Source organism: Helianthus annuus, chromosome 8 (genome assembly GCF_002127325.2).
Source record: "Helianthus annuus cultivar XRQ/B chromosome 8, HanXRQr2.0-SUNRISE, whole genome shotgun sequence".
NCBI classification, from domain to species: domain Eukaryota; kingdom Viridiplantae; phylum Streptophyta; class Magnoliopsida; order Asterales; family Asteraceae; genus Helianthus; species Helianthus annuus.
The window spans coordinates 161,244,100-161,258,139 of record NC_035440.2 but is presented as its reverse complement, the minus strand read 5'-3'; the positions used below and the strand labels follow the sequence as shown (position 1 = coordinate 161,258,139).

Here is a 14,040-nt window from a genome sequence, read left to right as displayed (position 1 = left end):
TATACCAGCAACAGCAATCTCTTTCGCACGATCAAGTGCCGAGACCGTTGGTAGTTTCCTCGCCCATCGTGGGTGCAAATGATCATGAGGCTGGTCCAAGTGGAACTGCACATGAACTCCCAGAAGAACCAGCTCCAATATTTGACCAATCTGACGACTCAGAATCGGAATCCGATCTGATTTTTGACGAGGAACCAAATATTGCAACTTCAGAAGCTGTGGATCACACGGGCGACCAGGACATAACAAATTTGCAATCGGAAGTGAGCGTACCTGATACAGTCATGCTGAGAACTTTGTCTTATCATCCTTCAGAACAAATCATTGGTGATCTTCAAAGTGGTATGAAAACGCGCGATCAAATCAACAAAGGGCTTACATGTTTTTATTCATCTATCGCTCCTTTACAAGTAGATTTTTCATTGAAATGTTTTATCTCGCAGGTAGAGCCAAGAACATATAAAGAAGCATTGACTGAGGAAAGCTGGGTAAATGCAATGCAGGAGGAGCTATTGCAATTTGAAAAGCTTGGAGTATGGAGATTGGTTGATCTACCGGATGATCAGAAGTTGATAAAGACCAAGTGGGTCTTCAAGTGTAAGCGGGATGATAGAGGGGTTATTGTGAGAAACAAAGCATGTTTGGTAGTCCAAGGTTTTAGTCAGCAAGAAGGCATCGACTTTACTGAAGTATATGCGCCCGTTGCTCGACTCGAGGCAATTAGAATCTTCCTGGCATTCGCATCTTGGAAGGTATTCAAGGTCTACCAACTAGATGTTAAATCTGCATTCCTCTACGGAAAGATCAAAGAAGAAGTGTACGTCGTACAACCACCGGGTTTCACCGATCCAGTGCACAAAGTTAAAGTGTATCTACTCGACAAGGCGTTATACGGACTACACCAGGCCCAGAGAGCCTGGTATGAGACGCTTTCCCAGCATTTGCTGACCAACGGGTTTATCAGAGGGACTGTCGATAGCACTTTGTTCACAAAAGAGGTTGCATGACATCTACTCATCATGCAGATATATGTGGATGACAGAATCTTCGGATCGACGAACGATGAATTGTGCAAAGAGTTTGAGAAGGTTATGAAAAAGAAGTTTGAAATAAGTTCAATGGGGGAGATGAAGTTCTTCCTAGGGCTTCAGGTTGAGCAACTGCCCGATGGAATCTTCATACACCAAACCAAATATGTGAATGATGTGCTGGACAAGTTCAATATGTCTGAATCATCTCCAACATCAACCCCTTTGGCTCAAAATCATGGTATTTGTCCGGATGAAAGTGGTGAGAAAGTGGATGAGACGCACTATCGATCGATCATTGGATCATTAATGTATCTGACTGTGTTACGCCCGGACATCATGTATCTAAATTGCCTCTGCGCCTGATATCAGTCAAGTAAGAGATAGTCACACATGACGATTGTGAAGAGAATTTTACGGTATCTTAAAGGTTGCCTAAGCACCGACTTGTGGTATCCTAAATCTGGTAACTTTTCTCTTACTGGTTATGCTGATTCTGATTTCGGGAGCTATAAGTTAAATGCAAAGTCCACAACTGCTGGATGTCAGTTCTTCGGAACTCGACTTGTTACTTGGCAGTGCAAGAAACAAACCACAGTCGCTCTCTCAACATGTGAGGTTGAATACGTTTCAGCTTCCAGCTGTTGCTCTCAGATCCTCTGGATCCAACAGCAAATGAGGGACTATGGTTTGTAGTTCTTAGACACGCCAATCTTTGTGGACAATGAGGCAGCCATAAATATAACTAAAAATCCGGTTCATCACTCTAAAAGAAACATATTGAGATTCGACATCATTTCATCCGTGATTGTTACGAGAAGAAATTGATTCGAATTGATCATATACACACCAATGATTAGAGAGCTGATTTTTACACAAAACCCTTTGATAAAACAAGATTTAACTATCTTTTAAAATTGAACGGGTTGAAAAATTTGTTTTCTGGGAGGGTAATAGAGTGTGAAGCTGAGGAGGACGGCGATCAGAAGTGATCTGCGTCTTGTTGTCAAGTTTTTGTACAGTTTATTTTCTGCTTTTGATAAAACCAAAAACATAAAAATATGTTTTTGATTTTAGGGGGGAGAAAGTTTATAGAAAATACAAAAACATGATAAAATTTCAAAATCTAAAAACATTGAAAAAGTCGAAAATGAGTTTACTTGTGAAAAAAGGGAAATGATAGTACATCAGCTAGACAGTTGCAGTACGCTAAAGAAATGTATAGTTTAACTGTGTTAAGCAGTCTCGCTGTTGATATGCCGATAGGTTTTTACACATTTAATAAGTTTGTTTGGGATATAAACCTAAATCATTTCTTGCTTATTACGTGTGGAACATCTCTCGGATATATAGGTAACCCCTGAAATCCTGTTTGAAAGACTCTATTTCTGACATACTAGGTCTTTGTACGTGATGATATCTGGGGTATTATACCAGGACTTCTGATTTTGCGGAAGCAATAGCCTAGTCCTCGTATAACTCTGCACTGCTTTATTCTTAAAGCTCACCCTTAGCATAAAAAATGATGAAACATTGAAAAATGCTAATCATGTGCTGTTGAAAAGAAGATCCCCAAAGGGGACCCACCTAAAGTCGAGCCATCATCTCTCTGATTGAACGGAAGTTCTAGCCTGAGCTCTCATGGCCTCGCATTCACCCATTACAGATATCATTAGTGTGCACTCATCTGTAAGACTGAATATAGTGGTCTGGATACAAGAGTATATTCTGAGGTGGTACACGCGTATAAGTTAAGCCTTTAAAACACTAATTCGTATCCTAAACAGATTGAAATTTGTGTGAGAATTTAAATTAGATCAGTATATCGGCAATCACTGTGAATTGTTTAATGCTTAGAATGAAATCATAGCTTAACGGTACTTATACCTTGTCAGCAGCTGATATGATCCCCTAAACACGAACTTACAAAAAGATGTCTGTAAATAGTTTTGTACAGTTTTCTGATTTCTTAAACCCAAAAAGATTTGATATATCATCTTATTTTCGACAACAGAAGTTGGAGATCTGATGTTCAAAGTCCAACAATGCTATACAAGTTGGATCATGAGGGTTGGTTAAGAAAAGTTTGTGAAAAGTGTTGGTAATTGTTCAAAACGTTTAAAAGTTCATTAATTTGAACTTAATTTGGTTCAAAATGTCACCGAGATCATAAATTGGTCAGCCAAGGTCATTGACTTGGACTTGGTAGGCTAAACAGTTGATCAAGGTGTAGGTCCCTCGGAGGTTGAGGTTAAACCTTATCCTTGTTATGTTTAACACTCTAGCAAGTGCGGAATCCAAGCTAGAATGCAAACCGATAGTTTAGATGAAAGCACAAGTTACAAAGAGAAAGAGTAGACACGCAATATATCAAAGTTTTCTCTTGTATTTCAGTGGACACGGTTACAGCCCTTGACCAAACTGAAATGCTGTCTACAAGACCTTGGTTCACTCACATGCACTATCAACAACACTTGAAAGACTTACTGTGAAGTGAAACCAACATGGGATATATATACCCATAACAGATAACATGTGTCGAAGGATCAGAAAGACTGTCGAAGGATCATCTATCGACCACAAACACTCCGAAGGATCCATACATACCTCGAAGGATGATATATCCTTCGAGGTCCATATGTTTCCTTCGAAAGTTATCCTTCGAGGTCATCGAAGGATACAAACCATCCTTCGATGACATCCTTCGTACACAAGTAAACTTACACACTAATTGTTGACTGTTTGGCCAAGTCAAACCAGGAGGATGGTTGACTTGGTCAAACATACAGTCAAACACATATACAAATCAAACACAAGACGTAAACAAGACTAACAAAAGACATCGTTTATAACATTACAAAATACAGACAAAGTACAGACACAAGTGCACCAACAAACTCCCCCTTGGCTGTAGCTTTGTCTCGGTCTTCGTGTCTTCAAGTCTCGGACGTCCTTTCCACTGTCAAATGATGCGATGACCATGCACTTCCTGCGTTGACCAGGAGATTGAAGCAGTACAAGGCCATCTTTTGAAACTTCATTGCCTGTTCCCGATCCCGAACCAAGTAGTTTATCTCATGATCCTTCAGAACAATAATATCCGATCTGGACATGTTAGTAATCCACATCGGATCTATTATTCTAAAGTTCTCTTGACTATCTCTGTATAGGATCACGGCTTCTCCAGTATCCGCATCGTAGACCCAGCAACGAAAGTTTCCTAGAAAGTCAGTCTTCATTTTCAGCAAAGGTATCTTCTTCATCACTTTTGGAGGATCATAAACCAAACGATAGCGAGCAGTGTTTGTTTCTGGATCAAGTGTAAACCTGATCTGCTCGTATCTAGGAAATTGAGGCTTGTATAACGGATCCTTCCAACCCCTTCTTCTTTCCAATCTGATCTTCTTTGCAAACAGATCCACCATCTTTTCTTCGTCTCGATTGATAACATCTAGTTGAGCTAACACTGCAACATCATAGTACGGAAGTGAGAGAATACTGAGAAGAGTTCTGAAATATTGAAGACCATTTTCTCGTTTCACGACCATGCAGTGAAGTTCCTTAACAAACATCCAACTAATAATGCGACCCCGAGCTTTATTCTTCTCCAGACTCATGTAATTAACCTGATCTAACGGAGCGAGCGGAGGAGGATTCCTAGCTAGGAAATCCGCTCGCCATTCATTCACTGTTTTCTCACGGTTTTCTTGAGCTGTCGGAGAATCGGAAGAAAGATTGGCAAATTCTGCTGTCTTTTCTGCCACATGCTCATCATCAAGAGCGTTAACCTCTGTATTATCTTGCCCAACATAGACAGGACGTTCAGGATCCGAACCGATGAAGATTTCATCAATTGTAGAGAAATCGGTTTGGTCCTGAACCAGCGGAGTGGCATCAATCATGCTCACAGCAACCTCATCCAATTCCGTCAGAGCCAGTACCTGTTCATCAGTCATTTCGGTAACATGTTCTCCCTCTTCTAACAGTTCACCCGTGACTGGATGATACTGAAGAACACCTGAGGATTTAGGGAGATCTGCAAACATTTCTGCTTCCAGACTAACATGCTCAAGCCCTGTAGAAGTTCCCAGAGTTTCTGTCTGCTCAGATGGGCCAGTAGTAGCTGTGGAAGGAGCAGTAGGAGCATCTTGAGATGTACCAGACCCACCTGCAGCCCCGGATGCAGTTGCACCGGAACCTGAGGCAGCTGGTTGATCCGGATTTGCTGCATCATCATCCTTGTCATCCTCACGTCTTGAGGGAACAATGCCTAAGGCATTGCACCTTTCACTCCACAGCGTACCCACTTTGTACTCCAACTTCTTGAAGTTTGCTTGAACAGGCTTGAAGCCTTCTATTAATCGATCATCGCGATTTTTATAGCGCTCTGACAGCTCTTCATGCTTCTGCCTTAGTGCTTTAGCCTCATTCTCCAACACAGTACTATGACTTTTCATTATTTCAACCTCCCTGTCTCGAGCCCTGTTCGCTTCCTTTAACCTTTCAATTTCCTCGGCCTGTTCCTTAATCTTGATATTCTGAGCGTTAACAATTGAACACAGCGTGTTGTGTGCCACCACGTCCTGTTTTCGCTGAGCGCGATACTCTTCAATTGTTTTTGTATGCCGACCGACTATCAAACCCAATTCACTGACTTGTTCAATCAGAAATTGAATCTTGTCAGCTTCAGAAAATCCCGACAAAGTTTCTGCCAGAGTCGGCCGTGAAGGCTCAGGTCCTGAGGAGCCGGACTGACCAGCCTGACCAGGAGCACCTGTAGGACCAGCAATAACGAGAGGGGGTCGGACATGTGTACCTGAGGCGGGAGTTGCAGGCGGCTATTGATCAACAGTCACCGTGCGCGTCCCAGAAGACCTCTGAGGAGAAGACATCAGCTCCAGCGTCTCTGATGCAGTCAGTTGATCACTAACAGGAGGAAGCTGTTGCTCAGGAGCAGTAGAATGCTGAACAGAAGCAGGAACAGAGGAATCACCAGCAGTTTTCTTTGACGCACGAATACCCTGTCGTTTTGCTTTCCTCTTTCTGATAAAACCCGGAGAAGTAAGGATATAATCCTCATCCTTGTCAGATTCCCCAGTTCTAACCGTCTTCTCTATTCGCTCAAAACGGGGATTCCCGCGACTATCATAGACCTTTTTCATTCCTGGAGGAGGAGGATTATCGTCCTCAGAAGATGAACCATCGTCACCAGAACCTCCTTCCTCTTCAGAAGACGAACTACTATCATCCGCTTGTCTCCTTGGCTCATCTACCTTTCCTTTACCTTTTTCAGTCGCAACAGTACCTGACTGACTCGCAGGATCACCATCTCCACCTGCACTACCACCTGTTTCAACAACCACAGTACCACCATCACCACCTGCACCAATACGAGCATCAGGATCTACAAACTCTCCTTGAACTTCTTCAGCAGCAACATTAACATCAACCTCAACACGTGCTGCAGCACTAGAACTGCCAGCAGACTTCCTTGTTGCTTTGATTCCATGTTTAGCCCCGAGCTGCGTGTCAGCCAAAGCGATCAACCTTGGCTCTTCATTATCAGAATCACTCGCGTCTCGACGCCATTTGTTGTTCTGCGGTGCCTCGTAGTTAGGAACATCGAGATGACCAAATCAGCTTTCTAATTGGATCCGATTCCTTATAGGCGGACATGGACTTGAATATCAGCAGTGTACGCTCATTCATTGGATTGACAGGTAGAACATCTGCTTCAGCCTTTGGAAGATCAGGAATCTGATCATCAATCATCATCTGCAGAAATCTGGGATATAGCCAGAATTTGGTAGATGTTCGCTGTGTTGCTGATGGGAGTGGCCTTCGAGCATTTTCCTTCAGGTTGTCGAAGATATAGCGAGATATGTTGAATGGCTTGTTCAGAATCAAAGCCGTAAACAATCCAGTTAAATCAATCGGCGACAGATCATATCCAGAACGCTTGTTGCTCAGGCAGTGAATAAGGATATGCAACAAGAACTTGTATCGAAGCGGCATATACTTCTTGTTGATCTGATTTGCAAGAACGTTGTCGTTGTACCGTAGCCTCATCAGTAAGCCCCGCTGACATTGTAAATCAATTGAAGTAGGATCTTCTGGTTGATCTCCAAGCTGTAGACGTGCTCTGATAGTGTTTTCTGTAATAACCACAGGTCTCCCAGCAACTGATCCATTTATCACTTCCTTATTCTCCACTGTTTCAACCACAGCCGAACTCCAGAACTCCTTGATGTGAGACTGATAGGCAATGTGCTGTGTGGTGATTGCATAGTTGATACGAGCGCGATGAAGGTACTCCATAATTCCAGTAAATTCCGGACTGATCTTGCCTTCCGGTTGTAAATAAGCAGCCATGTTATGTCTAGATTCAGACATAGACTCAACCTCAGATTTCTCCTTCTTTGTTGGCTTTGCCCGCTCTTTCCTCACTTTCGGTGCCATTTCTGTACATCAAACAATGACACGTAATGAGAAAAAGTCAAACAGTCAACAAGAATTCCACACTTAGAGAAATTTCAATTTCTTGAAAAATTACTAAGTGTTGAACCCTCGAAGGATCCCATTTATCCATCGAAGGATTGAAGTATGACTCGAAGGATTGCAGACTGTTCGAAAGATGTCACTTTCCTCGAAGGATGACAACCTTATCGAATGATCATCTTTCGGAAGATCAAGAATTTTGAAAGATATCTTGATCATTCGAAGGTTTGATCAATCGAAGGATGATCCTTCGAGAAATCTAACATCTTTCGAGTCTCAGTTTGAAAGATGTTGTGCATCACATCTATCGAGGTGAGAGTCAACATCCTTCGTGTTGACCTCCGGCAACACTGATCGTCGGAATATTTTCCGGTGGGTTTGTTAAGTTATTTCCGGTGATATTTTTAAGTGAAGTTCAAGTTTGTTTTATATCAAATACAAACAACATCAAACCCATATAAAAACAACAACATTTAAACCAAACCGGACACTAATCCATAACCCGGATACACTGATTTAGATCAAACACCACAAACCATGACCTGTTTACCCAACCCAAAACCCTAGACACCATGACTCAAACATTTCATGTTTCATCCGAACAAACTGATCATCATTAAAAACCTAACACTATGTTTTCAATCATCAACACATTGTATATGCACACATTTTATACATGATTTACATAAAATGAAATTGTGAACAAGAAAGGTTAATAAACATGATCAAATGATGATTTCACAAAGTTGTTTGTCAATAGTTTCAGGATTATCCTACCGAGTATTGTGTAAAAATCCTGATACTTTTAACTTCTTTGAAAAATTTTGGCAGAGTTTTGGGGTACTCAGAGGGTTTTGAGAGATGAATTTGAAACTGTTAAGTGCAAATGAAGAAGATGATACCTTTTTATACTATGACCTCGAAAGTCCAACCGTCTCGAAAGATTCATGACCATTCGAAAGATAGAAAGGTGTCTCGAAAGATCACCTCTGGGTCGAAGGATCCATATTTGGCTCGAAAGATCCAGATATTTGAAAGATCTGGATCGAAAGATACCAGATATTTTTGAAATCCTTGAAGGATATCTTTCGATCATATCCATCTTTCAACAAGGTCTGACCAGCTCGAAAGATCAATTTGGTCAAATCCTTCGTTGACCAAATCATCTTTTGACTGAGATGATTGACTTTCGTTGACTTTCTTGACCATCTGATCTTTCGAGGGCCATTGCTTCCTCGAAGGATCAGATTTCCACCAACACTTTGGATTTTTGAGATTTTTCAATTCAAACCCTTCAAATTTTGGAGGTTTTTCAGAAATGACCATTTTGAAAAGTTGTCCGTTATGAAGTTCTGCAAAGGTTAGTTTTATGAAGTATATCGGCTTGTCAGGTATCGGATCGAGCACCAACATCAGTTAATCAAAAATAATATTAAATTGAAAATCTTTTTGGATTTTGAGGTTTGATAAAATGAAAGGCAACAATTTTAATATCCTTTGAATGTTATCAAACGACATCACCGCTAATGTCGTGCTGATATGCACCAAACGACAAAACTGTTTAAAATAAAGCAGTAAATAAATATGTACAACACAACAATATTTTTGCAAGTTTCTGGCGAAGAGAATCATATCAGCTTGCGGTCTTTTGTCAAAACACATTTCCTTTTAAAATTCTTTTACAGAAGTTGATAAGTATTCTACCACAATTACCGATATTGTTATCCACTTAAACTCAACAATCAAGTGTAATCATAATACAATGAGATACGTTTAAGGTATGATTTATACTTACCGACCGGTGTTCATCCACTCACGACACATTCCCGTATCAAGGTATGCACGAGAGTTCATCTTACTGGGGAGTATACCATTTATCATCCGTTTTTAACGTATATATACAATGTGAACAAGTCACTTATTTGAGTTGAAAACAAGCCCTATGTGATAGAATCACTTATTGATGAGGAACTTGATTTTCAATGCACGAGGGCACAGGAGCAAGTCCGTGAACAGGTCAGTACTTCCGTACAGCAGAGAGACGAACTTGACTCCCGGATAATTGTGATATTTTATCACTTATTTTGTATGGACATGTGATTGTTTATCACTTATTGAGGTCGAATGCAGTATGAGATATGTACACGTATGTATGGTATCATGGAAGAACTTAGACTTTGTCTTTTATATAAACAACCATGATACCCAGATGATAAACAGCATAAACCCCGAATATCTCAGAACCTCGGCAATCTATCAAACGAAATTTCGGTACCAAGACCATATGCCAATGAGCGGTTCCCATGCGGTTTTCAGTTCGTTATGTTTATATCTCCTGCATACTTTAAAATGATCGTGAGTCTACCGGTACATCATTAGTAGAGCTACTTATCATTTTCTTTTTCTTTTGATTTCTAGAAACATATTTCAACCGACCTCTGATGTAATATCACTTTCTCTTATATTACCAAGAAACTCATTTTTGTTTTTCTATTTTTTTTTTGTGTTTTTCTGAATTTTCTCCCCCTAAAATGCAGAAAGTAGATAAATTAAAGACATATTTTTGTATTTTTGTGGTTTTTCAATGTTTTTGTATTTTTCTTGAAACTTTCTCCCCCTAAAATTCAAAAATAAAATAAAGTAAAAAAACATATTTTTGGATTTTTGGTTTTAGAAAAATATTTACAAAAACGATTTCCTGATGTCGGTTACTCTTGCTTCACCTTAATGCCGTTTACCAAAAGTAAATAATCGAATCTTGATTTATCAAATGCTTTGGTAAAAAGGTCGGCACGTTGGTGATCGGTATGAATGTGAACCACATCGATAAGTCTCTTTTCAAAGCAATCACGTATGAAGTGATATTTAATATCGATGTGCTTCGTTTTTGAGTGTTGTACAGGATTTCTAGTGATCTGTAAAGCAGCTTCATTATTAACATAAATAGGAGTAGTTAGGAATTCAAAACCGTAGTCCCGCATCTGTTGTTGGATCCATAGAACCTGGGAGCAGCAACTAGATGCAGCAATGTATTCCGCTTCACATGTAGATGTAGCCACACATGTCTGCTTCTTGCATTGCCAAGTGACTAGGCGATTGCCTAAGAACTGACATCCTGCTGTAGTTGATTTGCCATCTTTCTTGCAGCCGCCGAAATCAGAATCACTGTAAGCCTTGAGATCGAAGTTATCATCCTTAGGGTACCATAACCCGGTGTCAGGGCAACCCTTCAGATAACGAAAAATCCTTTTGACAGCAGCATAGTGAGAGACCTTCGGATTCGCTTGGTACCTAGCGAGAAGACAAGTTGGATACATAATGTCGGGTCTTGATGCGGTGAGATACATTAAGGATCCAATCATAGCACGATAAAGTGAAGAGTCTACAGCATCCCCTTTTTCATCCGGAGTAATCCCGTGATTCTGCGGAAGAGGAGTAGAAATTGGCTTCGAATCGGACATCTGGAACCGGCTCAAGATGTCTCCGACGTACTTGGTTTGATGAATAAAAATTCCAGATTCGGACTGATTAACTTGCAAACCCAAGAAGAACGTCATTTCACCCATCGCACTCATCTCGAATCGATCTTGCATCACCTTTTCAAATTCCTTTCACAGCTTATCATCGGTAGAACCAAAGATAATGTCATCGACATACACTTGTACCAACAGAAGATCTTCACCTTTTTCTTTGATGAAGAGGGTACAGTCGATCAAACCCCGTCTAAACCCATTGCTCAGTAGGTAGGTAGACAGTGTTTCATACCAGGCCCGAGGTGCTTGATGAAGACCATATAATGCCTTGTTAAGTAGTAAAACCCTGTCAGGATGTAATGGATCTTCAAACCCCGGTGGTTGCTCGACATATACTTCCTCTTCGACTACTCCGTGTAGAAAAGCACTTTTAACATCCATCTGGTACACCTTGAATTTCTTAAAGGATGCGTAGGCTAGAAAGATTCTAATAGCCTCCAGACGAGCAACAGGAGCATACACTTCATTGTAGTCAATACCTTCGATCTGACTGAAGCCTTGAACAACTAACCTTGCTTTGTTTCAGACAACAATCCCACGGTCGTCCTTTTTGCACTTAAACACCCAGCGAGTTCCGATCTTCTTGTAGTTGTCGGGCCTATCAACCAATTTCCATACGCCCAACTTCTCAAACTGCTGAAGTTCTTCTTGCATGGCTTCCACCCAGGAATCATCTTTCAATGCCTCCTTCCAAGATCTAGGCTCTTCTTGGCTAACATAGCAGGCGAAAGACCAATCATTTTGTTGTCCCGATTCTCGTATCTCAGCATACAAGCCAACATTTTCGTTATTTCTGATTTGATTCCTTGTCCTTACACCACTGAGAACATCACCTATAATATTCTGCTGAGGATGAATGTTATGAATTCGGGTTTCAGAAACTGGAGGAACTTCAACATTTGACCTCAAGTTATTGATATTTAAATTCCCGATATCAATCTGAAGTTGTTGAGTTGTAGAAGATGATGCATTTTCTTTTTGGATAATTGGCGCAGACACTGGATCCGTTGCTTCTGAAGTACCTTGAACCGGACGCAGTGCTTCACCATCATTTGCATCAACATACTCCTCATCTTCCGATGACAAATTGTAATCGACAACATCATTAAACACCTCATTTGAAACGAGATTGTTGACAGAAGAAGATGCTTGTGAGTCAACAATGATTGGACGAGCTAACTGAGAGCCAGTCGCATTCTCGCTTTCAGACAACATTTGAGCAATTGCATTGTCATCATCAAATGTCGGCAGATTAAATGAGTCGAAAAGACCATCATAATCGAACATCCATGGATCTCCAGAAGGCTTCGGAGGATTAGAATATCTTTGAACTCTTACTTCACCCCATTCTTCAATCCTTTTGGTAGTCAGGTTCCATACTCGCAGATTAGGAGTAGCATACCCAAGGAAGTAACCTTCGATAGCTTTGGCACCAAACTTCCCGTCAGGATCAATCATGGTACATGGTGCACCAAAAGGTTCTAGATATTCCAAGTCAGGAGTCTTCTTGTGTAGGAGTTCGAAGCACGTTTTTCCATGTCTTTTCACTGTGAGAACCCTGTTTAACGTGTAGCAAGCCGAGGCAACAGCTTCAGTCCAGAATCGAATTGGAAGCTGAGACTCAACCAACATGGTTCTTGCAGTCTCAATTAAGGTTTTGTTCTTTCTTTCAGCGACTCCATTTTGTTGTGGTGTGTACCGAGAGCTGTATTCATGAAGGATTCCTTTTGCAGTGCAAAATTCATCCATAACCCTGTTTTTGAACTCGGTTCCGTTGTCGCTTCGAATTCGCCTCACCTTTAGATTATAAAGATTTTCCAACAAGGTGATCAAATTCTTTAGAATTTCTGGAGTCTCACTCTTGTGAACCATGAAGTCAACCCATGAAAATCTTGAATAGTCATCAGTAACTACCAAGCAGAAAACTTCCCCATGCACACTCTTGTGTTTGACTGGGCCGAAAAGGTCCATATGCAGACGTTCGAGTGGCATGTTGACAGTGTTAACCTTTTTCAATGGATGTGATTTCTTGATCTACTTCCCTTTCTGACACGGCACACAGACATCTTGAAGTTGAAAGTTCTTCACATTGACACCTCTCACCAAATTGTTTTTGACAAGGTGATTCATTTTTCTGAGGTGAATATGACCCATCCGTCTGTGCCAAGAGATCGTCTCCTTTTCAGTGGCTTTTGAAATAAAGCAAGTAACTTGTTTGGACTGAGTTATTGCTTGGCTCATATCAAGGACATACAAATCATTGACTCTTGGTGCTGATAAGAGAATCCATTCAGCGGGAATCTTGAATCCTGGCTTTAGCACATAACAACCGGCATCATCAAAATGCACGGTGAACTTCTTGTCGCAGATCTGAGAAACACTCAGGAGATTGTGATCCAACTGTTGCACATAATTGATTTTGTCGAAACTTACAATTCCATTTGAGATCATTCCCTCGCCGGTGATATACCTCCTTTGTCTCCAGCAAACGCAACATATCCTCCTCTTATACTTCGCACATCGAAAAGAAGACGATAGTCGCCTGTCATGTGCCTGGAAGCCCCACTATCAACAATCCAAAGACTATTAATAGTTCCTCCTGGAGCCGCCTGCACATGCAACTAAAATATCAGTTTGAGAGGGGGACCCAAGCCTTTGTGGACTTGGGTCGTCCTTGATCATCAAGGAAAGTGATCTCAATCACTTGATGATAAGGAAATAGAACCTGTGGTGCTCCCCCTGACTGAATTACCTGTTTTTGTTTCCAAGCTGTTTGTCCTTTACCAGTATTTGTATTAATTGTTTTTGCATTTACTGGTTTTACAGTTGTAGATTTTGCTTGTACAGGTTTTTCTTCTTTGACCTCTGATTTTAAGGCCTTCTCAATTACCTTTTGATTCTTTTGTTTTAACTTCTTTTCCCTTTCTTTCAAGACACGTGGGTCTTGTTTCGGGGAAACAGGTCGTTTTTGGTAATTGGTT

General features: G+C 40.8%; 1 protein-coding gene across 1 annotated transcript; it reads left to right on the top strand.

Moving 5' to 3' along the window:
* Positions 1-1,019: 1,019 nt before the first annotated feature.
* LOC110870603 (uncharacterized mitochondrial protein AtMg00810-like) lies at positions 1,020-1,394 on the top strand. Its single transcript, XM_022119787.1, has one exon. It carries the CDS (start codon positions 1,020-1,022, stop codon positions 1,392-1,394), a length of 375 nt encoding a protein of 124 aa, XP_021975479.1.
* The last annotated feature ends 12,646 nt before the right edge of the window (positions 1,395-14,040 follow it).